Here is a 13,685-nt window from a genome sequence, read left to right on the forward strand (position 1 = left end):
CTTCGTTGCCATAACAGAGCCACTTGAACAGGATGTTATTTCGTGCTTGGGGGCAAAATCTGTTTAGATCTTTTCTTCTAATAGCATATCACAGACACTGTAATTGTGAAATAACTTTCTCGAAATAGCTCGGTGCAGGGATGGAGAGAAAAGATCAGTGAAATTAATTCTTGGCAAATTTGTCTCAAATGCAATTTGAGGAATTTTATTTTCTTTTTCCAGGGGCACATTTATTAGACGGTGGTGCTTAGCAGAGAGCGTATCCCCTCAGGAGGTCATTTTTGCTTAGTACAAACTTTAAGATTTGCCTAGCGTAGTAAATCAGCCCAATCAGATGAAAGTTATCACAGGGTCTGGGGGAAGTGATCCTGGTGTGTCTGGGGTTGGGCGATGAACACAGAGGCTTCACATTTGTCTAAGGGGAGGGGTTTTTAAGTGGTAAAGCTCTCAGGGAGGAGGGAGTGGGCTGGGGTGGACTGCAATGCTCTAACCGATATTTTTAAGATTAATGGGTCTAAACAGGAAATATTACTTAAGGAAATTTCTCATCCACTTCACTGTCCACAGCTTAGGAAACTGTATACAAAACTAAAGAAAAAGGTATGAGGCATCTGATGGGCAAAAGCCTCTCAGGACAGTGTATGACAGGAACTTGCTGTCGCGATCAGCAGTTTTCATAAGAAAGGCTTCCCTTTCTTATGGTCCAAAGTTCCCTTTGGTAGATGGCATGTCTCTTTCAGGATAGCGGGCTCTGGGTTCATCTTGTATTGTCTCTGCATTCTCGACTTGTCTGTATTTCCATACAAGCTCAGGTGACCACAGAGACCCAGAGCAAAACCAAAGGTGCAGGAAGGTTTCGTTCAGATAAAAGGAGCGGCTATTGTGACAGAGATGTGGTCCCAGGTTGCAGACATCCTATGATCTCAGCACATTGCTGTGAGCAAGTGATTATAAGCCCTCTGCTCTCTTCAAAATGTGGGATTCAACTGAGTACCCCGAAGTGGAGCTGCCACTATTCTCCCTCCTCTTCCAGGTCAAGGCTTCTCTCTATACTGTCTCTGTCTTCTTCAGCAGTGTGTATGAGCTCCTTCTCTAATTAAATGAGCCTAATTCTATTGAAATGTGTGATGTCATGCAGAATGTGCAGATTCTACAAGCCGGCCTCTCTTCCTTGCCAGGAAGTATTGGCAAAAGACAAAAGCCACCTAGTTTATATTACTCAAAGTGAAGTCAGACATTCCCTCACACCATGGCAACATGATTTACAGTTGTACACAGATATGCACTCCTACATGAACACAGATGCCTGAACACATATACATGAAAAAGGCAAAAACAAATTTATAAAGAGCAAATTATGATTATCAATAAATGAAAGATTGGGGCATGATTGCCTATGTCGTTGCTATTTTTCTCCCTTGACATGTAGAGAGAAATTTGGATCCTCTAGGCTCAGCTCTCTCTTCAGAAATGAGTATTGAAAGCCATTTCTAGCAGATACTACCAAATCAGGGTTGGTGCTCACGAAATAGATACATTGTTGTCTAGAATGGGCTTTGGTTCCCAGGAAGTCCCAGAAAAGGGTATGGATGTCTAGACTGTAAATAAAACACACTGGCTCTCTTTGTACATAGCCAATGCCCTTCTGCTTGAATTGTGTGCAGTTTCCAGTTAAGTGACTGGAGTCCTCGTAGCACAGAGGCTTTTCTTAGGCTTTTGTTAATCTGAGACTTTGCACAATGCTTCTCCCAAGACTCTTGGGCTGTTGATAATTACAGCGTGGAACTGTTAAGAAGTCAGGATCCGTGTTATATAAAAAGGAATGAGCAGCCCACTGTATCACTTTGAAGTCCCTAGATAAAGACAGGTGTGGTGGGTGAGGGAGAGCAGGAGAAACAGAGAGCAGAGGGTTCCAATGGCCTTGTTTGACACAGCTGACATGTAAACAAGACATGGGACCATGCCGTCCTAATACCAATAGTCACGGATGCCTCAGAGCAGAGCCACTACTAAAGATGTCTGTACTGATGGACTGGTTGCTTAAGCCTCAAGGGTTTCAGAAGATTTTTGAAAATATAAAACTGAGGAATGCATAATGTTTTTAACTCAGTCCACACCGAGGGAGCTTCAGCCTTTAGTAGGTGATTGGTCAATATTTTCAACAATGATTGATTATTGAAACTAAGGACATGGTAAAAATGCATGCTCATATGAAGTATGTAGGTAAAAGGCTCAAAAATAAAATATTAATGACATATGAATGATTGTCATTTGGAAACATCTCATCTGGAGAAGTTTCCAGGGAGCATGGCGTTAGGCCTGCTTATGGGAGTGTTTGAAAAGATGAAGTCCTAAGAATCTGCACAAGCTCTCAGTTCCCAAATGCATTGCTGTCTTGTGGGAAATATATGTATCCCATGGACGCATTCTCGCAGCCAGCAGCAATGTCGTGATGAGATTCTAGTTTCAGGGAAGTTCATTGTTGACCCACCTCTTTCTTGAAGCTGTTATGAGAATCTTCACTTTGGCATATGGCCTGACATGTGATGAAACTAAATATTGAATATTAATGTCAGTTTGGCTGCATTTGGCTTACAGATATTTTCCTTAAAGCAATTACATTCTCTGGAAGAAGATTTGACTTAGTGATATTTTCTAATTTACTTAAAATATGCACTTGACATTTTAACGAAGCCTTAGTTTTAAATATAATTGACATTTTGAAATCACAAATACTGATTATACAATATATACATTGTATAATTCAGGAGTGCTCTTCTGTCTTGTAGACTAATTGCTCCCTCGTTATTTGATCGCATGTAAATAGCACCAGCGCTGGTTTTCTCCTTGCTCCGAATTTTTCCTTGATTTTGTTGTTTCAATCCAGCATCAACACGTCTGCCCTTCCAGATTTGCACACAGGTGCACCTTGTGCCGTCCCGGATGGCAGTGCAGTGCAAATCATTTGAGGTCAATTTCTACTGCTATTCATCTCAGTAATTCCTTGAGAGATGGAAGAAGAATAAACTTGTTCGATTCTGAAATTCATACTTCTACAGAGTGAACATGTACCTGGAATAGAGAGACGTCACCCACAGTCATTCCAGCTTTAGTTTACAATCACTCATGTTGACAGGCATGAGCTATCAGTCACCCAGATTGCTGCGTGCGAGAGGGGAATTGGTTTCTCCCAAGTGGAAATATAAATGAGATCCTACAGGACAATAGGATCCTTCTCAAAAAGGCAGCGTGAATGGCATGTTTGAATTGACAACAGCTATACTTTTTTTTCCTAAGAATGAAATCAATTTTTTGTCACCGTCCCCAGAGATCCTCTTACCTGGCCATTCTATCTCTGCCAGAAGTTCAACTGGTCGGAAGCCTGATGCTTTCACAGTGTTGACAAGGTGGTTTTCTGTAGAGGGAGCTGTGGCATGGAGAGTTGTGCCGGGGGAAGCACTTTTCTTCCTAGCAGCTCTCCTCTGTGACCACCAGCAAGTCCTAGGGATGAGCTGCAGCATCCATTGCAAATCATGCTGGCAGGAGTCAAGACGTGGGCAAGGGGATGAGCATGTAGCTGGGGTTGCATTGCAGTCCCCTCACAGATGTGCCCAATGCCACTTTTATTCTCTAAGATGTTCACTCTCTGTATCTGTCAGTGCTCATGTGTAGGTAAACTGGGCATTGATTGAGGAAAATGAGGCAGGGAAAATGGGCCAACTTTCTGTTTTGTCTTGTTTATTCCATTATTATTATGACAGTTTAATTACAATGAGAAATAATGTGGCCCAATAATGAGCAGGAGAAAACGCCTGATAGACAGAATGGTTCTAGGGGACGCAATGAATGAAATATGTATTGAAACGTTGAAGGTGATTGATTTCTAAATAAAGCATTCTCAGTGTTTTGTTTCATTTATCATTTGGAAGTTAATGAATACATTTTTCTTGTTAATTATATGTTGTGTGTTTCTACTAAGTGATTATTTTATACTTTCTTAATATTTCTTTAAAAGTCTCCTTAAAACTTTTTCAACAGGTTTTTCATGGGCCATGCAATATTTAGAAGATGATGGTTTCATAGAGTTGACAGGGATTCCGTATAACCCTCACTAACTCTCTTCCCAATTTGTAACACCTTACAAAGTCACAGTGAACTGTTATGGCCAACATATTAATAGTGAAGATAACATTTGTATCACTTGAGGGGTTTTTGGGTGAAGGGCAAGAACAATAGTTATGTTTAATACATTGGTTATTTATTTTAATATATTCATTTAACTTTAGCTAATTAATTAATTAGTATGTGTGTGAGCATGCGTGTGTGTGTGTATATGTGTGTGTGTATGTGTGTGTGTATGTGTGTGTATGTGTGTGTGTGTGTGTGTGAGATGCCATGTACGTGCAGGTGTCCCCGGAGACCGAAATAGAGCACAAAACCCCTGGAACTGGAAACACAGGCAGTGACTGTGAGCCCGAGTGGGTGCTGAGAGCTGAACTCAGGACGTTTGCAAGAATAGTATGCCATGCTCTTCGCAGCTGAGACAGCGCTCCAGCTTCTTGTTTATTTTTAAGAAACTGACCAACTGTTTTCCAAAGTGACTGCACCAGCTCACGCTCTGACTGGAAACGCCTGAGTTTTCTCTGCCTTTTATCTAGTCTTTATCTAGTCTTTATCTAGTCTTTATCTAGTCTTTATCTAGTCTTTATCTAGTCTTTATCTAGTCTTTATCTAGTCTTTATCTAGTCTTTATCTAGTCTTTATCTAGTCTTTATCTAGTCTTTATCTAGTCTTTATCTAGTCTTTATCTAGTCTTTATCTAGTCTTTGCGTCAGTTTTTTTCCCTTCTTCAGCCCTTCTGATAGCTGTGTGGTTGTTTGCCTGGTTTAAAAACCCGTTTTTCTAGTGACCCAAGGTTGCCTAGTAGCTTTGCGTGGACTTTCTGTCTTCTAGGCAATGTTATCTGTGATGTCGAATCTTACTCACTAACCTGACGAACCCAGGACAAGCGATTGCCACCTTTCCATTGAACTGTGGTCACGTCTTTGGGGCATTCTTGACTGCCAGTTGACATAGGAGGGTGTAACCCACTGTAGGAAGCATCGCTCTTGGGGAGGTGGGCCTGGGCTGCTTAGCAAAGGTAGCTGAAAGTGAGCCTGGAAGCTGGTAAGCCTTGTTCCTCCACAGTCTCTGCCTCAGTTCCTGTCTTCCGGCTCCTACTTCAGCACTTGGCCTGGCTTCCCTTGATGGTAGACTGCGACCTCTAAGCTACAGAAACCATTCCTTCCCTGAGTTGTTTCTGGTGCTGGTTTTATCACAGCAACAGAAAGCAAACTAGGACATTATTCCCCATGTATTTTCCAATTTCCTAATTGCTTTGCTTGGTTTTCATTGTTGAGTCTATTATATATTCTAGATAATTTAGCTTGTCCTGATAATTAGCTCGCAAATATGTTCTCTCAGGCTGCAGAATGTCTTTGAATCCTCTTAATAGGGCCTTTCACAGAGAAAAGTTTTTCAAGTTTTTTGAAATCTAATTTATTACCTTTCCCTCTGCTGGGTGATAAATGTGGTGTAAAACCTAGGGGTTCTTCCCGTAGCATGGGCCTTGAAGACTTGCCCTGTTTTAAATAAAAGTTGTATAATTTTCTATTTTAGTTTCCTTCTTGTGGATCCTGGTATTAGAGGAGAGTTATCTGGGCCTAGGGCAACTTTTTTTTGGAGAGACCCACTTGCTGAATTTTGCATGGACTGATTTTGAACCTTTGAAAAGTAAAAGTCAGAGGTATTATCCATAGTGATCTGTGTCATGTTTCCTAGTTTGGCCCACTGGTCATGGGTTAGCCCTTTTCCATGGACCTGTACCAGAGAGCATTAACTTACTTAGCTGTAAAACAAGCCCCGAGAAGCCAGTGGCCCATGTTGTGGGCTTCCCTTGTTTCTTAACCACATTTCATTTGGATTGATTCTGTGTCTGTTTACCAAAGCATTGCTGGGACTGGGCCACTGGTTTTTGTGCTCTTATCTTGAAAATATGTTAGCTTTTTATCAAAGGCCTTTTCTGCATCTTTTGGGATGATTATGTGATATTTTTTGTCTTTAGGATCATTTATGTGATTTCATTATGTTTATTGATTTACATATATTAAACCATCTGTGCATCTCCATGATAAAGCCAACTTCATCATGGAAAATGATCTTTTAGACATACACCCATATTCAGTGTTCAAGTATTTTGTTGAGGATTTCACATCTTTCTAGACTGGCGATATTGGCCTATAGTTTTAAACTTTACCTGGATTTTGTATTATTGTAATGCTAGAATGAGATTGTAAATTTTTCTTTTGAGCAGCCCTAATAAAAATCTTAAGAAGACTTGACTTTTGCAGTGTTCATGCCGACTGAATCATCTCTTAGTCTGAGAGGTGACTGTTTTATAATGAAACCAAATAAAGCTTTTAAGTCAACACTAAATAAGGATAACGAAAAACAAAGTGCGTGTGATCCATGTCATAATAATTCTCACTTGAATATAAACCATTTTCCGACTTGCTAGTTCTGCCATCCTATTTATCAATTATCATGCTGTTATCGGTACTAGTAGATCATGCTGCGTCTATCCAGACCATTGACCAGCTGTAATGAGGTACTAATACTGCAGGCCGCTAGGATCCCTCCTGCAGAGGGAGCGTATTTGCTCTGACTTCTGCACCATTGCCTAGTGTGCAGAGCGCTTTCCTACAGCATGGATCTACAAAGATACCCCTTTAATTACTAAATTCAATGAAATATAGCCTGTTCTAGTTTCCCTTTTCCCTTTGACCTTTGGGGAAAAATCTATAGACTTTCAAAGTACTACACATATGTAGTTTACTCTTTAGCCGTCACTAGTTTACTCTTCCCAAGCTCCAACTATTGCCATTAAAACTTTTAAAAATACCCAAATGTAGTAATGGCTGGAAAATTTTTCTTACAAACCAAAAGATTTATCATAAAAAATTTAAAAAAATAAAATAAACACTAAGATCAATGATGTGACCTCTCTGGAAGGAAACTGAGTTTCATTGTGTGCAATAACAAGCATGTCATTTCTCCTCTAAAGAAACTGCCATTTCTTTGGAATAAATGTAGAACCAAACAGATGCCATATCAGAAGAGTCCCATGTTATCAAATGAGTAGGAAATGGGATTGGACATAGAAGCATGTGCAGGGTCTCCTTTCTCACATGGTGTACATGGGTTTCATTGTATACTGCTATGTAGTCCTAATACTTCCCGCTGAAGACAATGGTGATCAATTCTTCCAAAAAGAATTTTCTTAAAAGTCATTTAGATAAAAATTTGGGACTTACTAGTACTTAATTTGCATTAACATCAAACATGTGTATAATGGTTCTCTAAATTCTTATGACTGTACTTAGATAAAGGCAGCATAGTCAAGAATGATCAAAGCTGGGCATGGTATCATACAGGTGATCCCAGCAGTCAGAAACCTGAGACAGAAGAAAGACCACTTCTTCCTGTCTAGCCTGAGGCTCATTCTAAAGACTCCCTTAAAGAAATAAAATATTATCAATGAATGTCAGTAAACTAGCTTCTCCCAGCAATGTGGGAGAGATTTTAATACATTTCTGTTTAAACTGCAGGTTTTTCTGACTGTTCTGCTCTCTCCTAAATCCAGGCTGTCAGGATTCCAGCTGCCCTCCTCCATTGTGAGCACCGGTTCTCTCCTCACGCTCTGGTTCACCACGGACTTTGCAGTGAGCGCACAGGGTTTCAAGGCCATGTACGAAGGTAGGAGACTGCTGCACTTGGCATCTTATAACCTCATGTGCTGCTGGGGGATCATGGTGCAGATGCAGAGTGGATGCATGGTGGAAGTACTGGGCTGTTCTTTAATATGTTGACCAAATGATATGCTACTCTCTTCTGTAACTGTCAAAGAACCCAGCCCAAAAACACGCTTGAGTTTTCCTTTAGTGGTCTGAATGTATGAATCAGATTGTTTCGTTGACTGCAATGGTAACATCTGAGGGGTTCACATATAGAATGGCGTGTTGTAAAGTTTTTGTTTTTAACCCAAAAGAGTTCTATTAAAACTTTTGCTTGGCCACACAGCTGCTAAGCAGGGCTTAAGTAATGTGGTCTCATAAAATGAGGGATTTTTGTCAAAACTAAAATTTTTATTGAGAAGTTCATTTGGCCTCGTTCTCCTTTGATTCTCACAAACCAGTGGAGTTTCAGATTTGTGCTCGGAGACGTTGTGATGTTGTTATTTTTAAGGTGACTTTGTGTGACCGTAACAGAATAAGAGTGGACTTTGAGAGAGGAACTGATTTTCTCTGAGTCAGATAGTGGTAATTGAACTGGCTACTTGCAAGTACGAAGTCTAAGAGGTTTGATATAGTTTGGCACAGAGATTTTTCTTTCTCTTTCATGTGTAACACAAGGGTTATCATTTGTAGCATGAGTAAACTCTGGTGCCTAGGAGTCAAGAAAAGTACACTGTGGTTGGAGCCATTGATCACTGTCTCTCTAGAGCATACGTGGTTTGTTTTAAAGGAGTCTCTGGTTTGCTTTGATACTACGCATCTGTGGCATGCATGCTCTTTGTGCAAAGTCCAAACCTATACTTGGTTTGTGCAACTGAACCTCATTGCTATGCAGTTGTCAGGTGACGAGTTGCAGTAGAATTGCTTCCTGGGGAGTTGTGTAAAGCGTGATCTATCCTTTCATCTTTATTGATCCATGCAATGATACTGAAGATACTAGCCTATTCTGGCTGAAGGCTTTTCTGACTTCATCTCTCTTCTACATCTAGGCTGTCGGGATTCCAGTTGCCTTCCTCCACTGTGAGGACCGGGTCACTTGTTTATGAGCTCACTGTACTTTCACATAAACCAGCATCAGTTGCTAGAAGGGTTGGGCATTGTTGAGTGTGTGACTGTCAAGAAGTAGTACAGTTTTGGACAGTTGCAGGATGATTTATGTTTGGTCAATGGTTTGATTAACTTTAAAATTTAGTTACACCCGCCCTCTTCCTTTGAGCCCTGAATCACGTGTCTTTTGCTTATCACAGAACAAAAAGAATCACCACAGTAGTGAGTGTTTGCTGCCCCTGAGGCATGCTCCCTCCTACATTTCTAGATGATTTCTGTTCAGGGAGCAGAACATGGTTCCAAAGTCCAGGAACCCTGGAAATTCTCGTTTCTGTCCTGACAAAGTCAATCTTTGTGCTCTGTGTATTTCTTAGCTACTGGTAACTGTTATAGAAATCTTTATAGGTGAGTGATTGGCAGCTGCCTCTGTTCACCAAACCTTCCTGATCTGCTATGTGACTGTCATGTTGGATGATGATACAATTTCTAAAACAGTGATGAATTGTCTCTATTGGAAATGATTTCATGTTTGTGTAAGGCCCATACAGAAATATAAATGGAAAAGTTATATTTCAACTTAGCTGTATGCTCTGTTAAATATACTTTCCTAAAAGCCTATGTGACAATGTTTTTGTAAGTTAGACTTTCAATGGTTAATCATTTATCAGAAATTGCCAATAAACATAAGACTATTTTTGAAGGAAAATTTTGGTGAAAATATACATCTCTTGTCAATCAAACCAATTTTAAGCAATATCTAATATAACAATATAACAATTACTTCTTGCTGCTGTACATCAAAGGCTATGGTAAAAATGCAAGTGTGTTAGGTTTCTATAGAAAATGAAGAGTCCAGATGGGGGAAGTTACCTGGAGGAGAGCCAAGCTCTTATTGACAGCTCCCCTACCACATTGATAGCTCAGGTTCCCAGAGATGGGAGGCAACTCTCACCCATTGAGGCAAGGTTTGAGGAGTGCACAGGACAGAAAAAAGATACCTGTAGGAGAGGAAGCAGGGCCAATGTTGTGATCAGGAAGACATCTATAACAACTTTCAGTGTGGTCTATAGATTTTCAAAAAATAATTTAGATTTTCTTCTACTCAAATAATTTCTGTTTTGAGGAGATAAGACATGTAGTTATTCTATGAAGGAAACAATCTAATTAATGATAACATAAAAAGTAAAAACATAATAATATTAATATATTTTCCAGACCCTTTAATGGAAATTGAATTTAGATAAAAGTACTAAGTCAATCACTGAAGTTTTCTTTGTGGTCCTTAAAGTAGCACTGCTCTCCTAAACTAGAAGTTCTATAAAATTAACATATTGCTACTTAAAATTTTAATTCACATTCACTGACTTCAACAGGCAAAACTGTCCAAACTTCAGCCATCTTTCAAAATATGATAACCTTGGCAATGGTCTTCATGTAAGCAGGAAACTCAGGATGTTGGCAGTAGTTTTCAATAAGCATTGTTAGTGCAAATTATTATTCATACATGGGGATATTAAGCTACATATGAATGTGAAAACAATAAGTTGAAGTATTACAATTAATGTATTATCTCATTGAATTTAACTTTGTAATCCCAAAGAAAATATTTGTAAATATCTTCCCAATGCTGTCTACATGGAGTATTTGAATTTCTTCAAAAGCATGCTTTAGGGTTTTCTTAGAAAATGAGTTTATAGACTGTTGTATAAGAAATTCGGGGATTTTAACTGGTAAATACAGAATAAATTGAGCCAATAACTGAAAATAGTCATCTTGTCATGTATCATTTGCTCCATCCATGGACCAAACAATTTATATAATTCTATTTAATAAATCCTAATGAGATACATGATCACAGGTGAGTTCTAAGGAATTCTATCATATTTGCTTTTGTCTTTAAATGATTCCGTGGATTAAAGCAGATATTTTCTACCAGCTATAGTATATGTCTTTTGGAGATAAAAAGCATACGTGTTGTATTTGTTTATAAGTATCTATACATATATTATATGTGATATATATCATATAGCTAATGATTAGATGGTAGATAGGGACAGGTGGATTTGTCTATAGACATATGGGTAGATGAATATATAGATAATGGAGAGATAAATAGGTAAATGGATAAATAAAAATGAAGGCTAAAAATAGAAAGATGATGGGTAGGAAGGCTGGTAATAGAGAGTTGAGAGAAAGAAGCATCATAGATAGAAGACTGATTAGTATACAGATGCTAGATATATCTAGTTTATTAGGTAGATTATTATTTTACAAATATATATTAAAACAGTTTATAGATAGATGATTGATAAATATATACATGATAGACATACAGATATATGGTCAGATGATCACTGCAAGACAGCTATATCACAGACAACAGACAGATAAATATATGTCAAGTAGATAACAGATGGATGGATATGGTGCATAGAGAGATCAATATTCAAGTAGCTAATTATAGATATTGAGATATATATAAGATAGACAGGCAGATTTTTGTATCAATGTCTGTATAATGTGCTTTCTTATCATATCAGCACAAGAATTCTGTAAGTAAAATGAAGTTACTTGTTGCTATCACTTAAAGTTGATGGAGCAGTAACTAAAATGATTTCATGTCTCAGAATCCCACTGTTTTGCTCAGACACAACAGAATTAAGAGCAGGTCTGTCTGTCTCCAGAAGTTGCAATTGCCAAGCACTTCATATCCTCCGGTTGTTGGTGATTAACCATGAGATTGTGTGTATGAAACACAAATGCATGCACATGATATCCCTGAGCAATATGTTCATGCTTATAAAGAGACTTTATGAGCAGGATTCACTAGGTCAACACTGGGGTCTAAGAATTCATTTTTCAGGGATGGAGAGATGACTCAGTGGTGAGGAACACTTCCTGCTCTTGCAGAGGACCCATGTTCAGTTCTTACTACCCATATCAAACATCTCATAATCCTGTAACTCCACTGCAAGGAGTTCTTTTGCCCTCTTCTGGCCATTGTGGGCACTGCACCTACAGGTGCCCAAACCCATATACATACACTTAAATAAATATTAATCCTTAAAATGTGGGGTTTTTAGAGGCCCTGTTTTCCCCTTAACTTATTTATAGAGCTCTCTCTGGGTATTTGGTAACTTTCCAGCACTATACTGTGATTAAAACAACAACAACAACAACAAGACTGAAATATATGGGGCTCTTCCCAAAACTATAGAAAAAGAGGGCCAGGGTGAGCAGCACATACAGACAAGGTGCTTTAGCACAAGAGGGAAACAGTGTGTGAGCTTAGTCCTTCATGTCCAGGGGAATTCTACATTCTTTCTTGCCATCTACCAAAGTGTTGTCCAAAGGTTCAGGAGATAATGCCTGCTGGTGCGGAGCCCTGAACGGAGATGCTGAACAAGGAGAGATGATAAGAGGTTCCTTCTGAGTGAGGCAGAGACCTGCAAGGAAACTGAGAACAACAGATGGCCTTACCTGAGGGTTGCATGTGGATGGAAAGGAGGTGGGATTGCAGAAGAACTGGTCTTCAGTCTCAAGCTGAGGGAACCCCTGGCCCACCTGAACTCCCCAAAAGTGAGCTGACTTTGTACTGTCTCAGTCCCTGGAAACAGAAAGCTCACACTGTTACAGTCTTAAAAGAAAATCTGTGTTCTTTTTCACTGAGTTGTGAAATACAGGCTGTTATTTTGTCAGTAAGAGATCCCATTGTGCCCATTTATCAGTCTCTCGCTTTGTAATAGTTGATTGTACGTGCAAAATGCATGCAGGAAGAGAGGAATCCCTCTCTCTTCCATCACACCTGCATCCCTGTGACGGTTTCAAGATCTCATAGAGGTGCTTTACCCGTCATCTCTTCAGGCCTTTCTTCTCTGTAGTTTTAGGACTAACAGTTGAGGCTAAAAGTTTTACTTAGGGACATTTAGCATAGAAGCAACATCAGTGGATATTTTTGATGAAGAGCAGAGGTTAGCCAGACTGGAAAGATGTTGAAACAAGAGAAATGTGTTGACTCAGTGGTAGATTGACCATGGCCAGAAACATGTAGTGTGTGTTTTAAATAGCTGGGGATGTGGGTTTTGAATATTTCCATCATCTAAATAACCGTGTAATGGAATGAGTATGTTAAGTATTATTTGATTCATTGATTATGATACAATTTATTCAAGAAACAAAATGGCTCCTCCCCACATGCCCCTCACCAGGTGTTAGGAAGCACAGTTTGAACAGAACTTAAAAAACATATCAATTCTAAATTAATTTTAACAACTGGTTTATTTTCCTTTCCCTTAAAGCCTGAAAATGTATTAGTAAGCATGGCAGTTGAGGGTGTGGATTTTATCTTCTCTATGGTTAAGGTAACTGTTATTCACAGTTTGTATACAACCACTAAAATGCATTAAAAGCAAAACATGTTTATAGCCTACAATATAGACATAAACATCTGTGTAGAACAGCTGGCTTATTTCAGGTCACCAAATTAACCCCTGATCCACTGGAAAAGAACTCACACCCACTTGTTCACTTATTACATACTCATTTCTCTGTGAGAATCTGTGACATTTTCATGTAGCTTTCAACTCAGTCAGAGAAAGGTGCACCTTACCAAAACATTGCCCTGTGATTTCTAGGATCAATAGTCAACTAGTTCAGGGGGTCATGTTGGGCTTTTTGTACGATGCCTGCTGACCCTGCATGTCTTTCCTTCTGTTGTATAAAAATCCTCATGAGGGAATTTCTTGCCTGTATATCTTCCAGCCTGGAATCATGAGGAGTAGCTAGCTAGCTGGTCAACCTAATAAG

At 39.2% G+C, this 13,685-nt stretch overlaps 1 protein-coding gene across 1 annotated transcript in view; it reads left to right on the top strand.

Annotated features, from left to right (window-relative positions):
• The window catches only part of Csmd1 (CUB and Sushi multiple domains 1), a 1,175,551-nt gene that overhangs the window by 153,885 nt on the left and 1,007,981 nt on the right, over positions 1–13,685 (top strand). Inside the window, exon 3 of the mRNA XM_042054928.1 lies at positions 7,682–7,794. Coding sequence (XP_041910862.1) covers positions 7,682–7,794 — 113 coding nt within the window. The remainder of the gene's footprint in view (positions 1–7,681; positions 7,795–13,685) is intronic.

Source organism: Arvicola amphibius, chromosome 4, assembly GCF_903992535.2.
Source record: "Arvicola amphibius chromosome 4, mArvAmp1.2, whole genome shotgun sequence".
NCBI lineage: Eukaryota > Metazoa > Chordata > Mammalia > Rodentia > Cricetidae > Arvicola > Arvicola amphibius.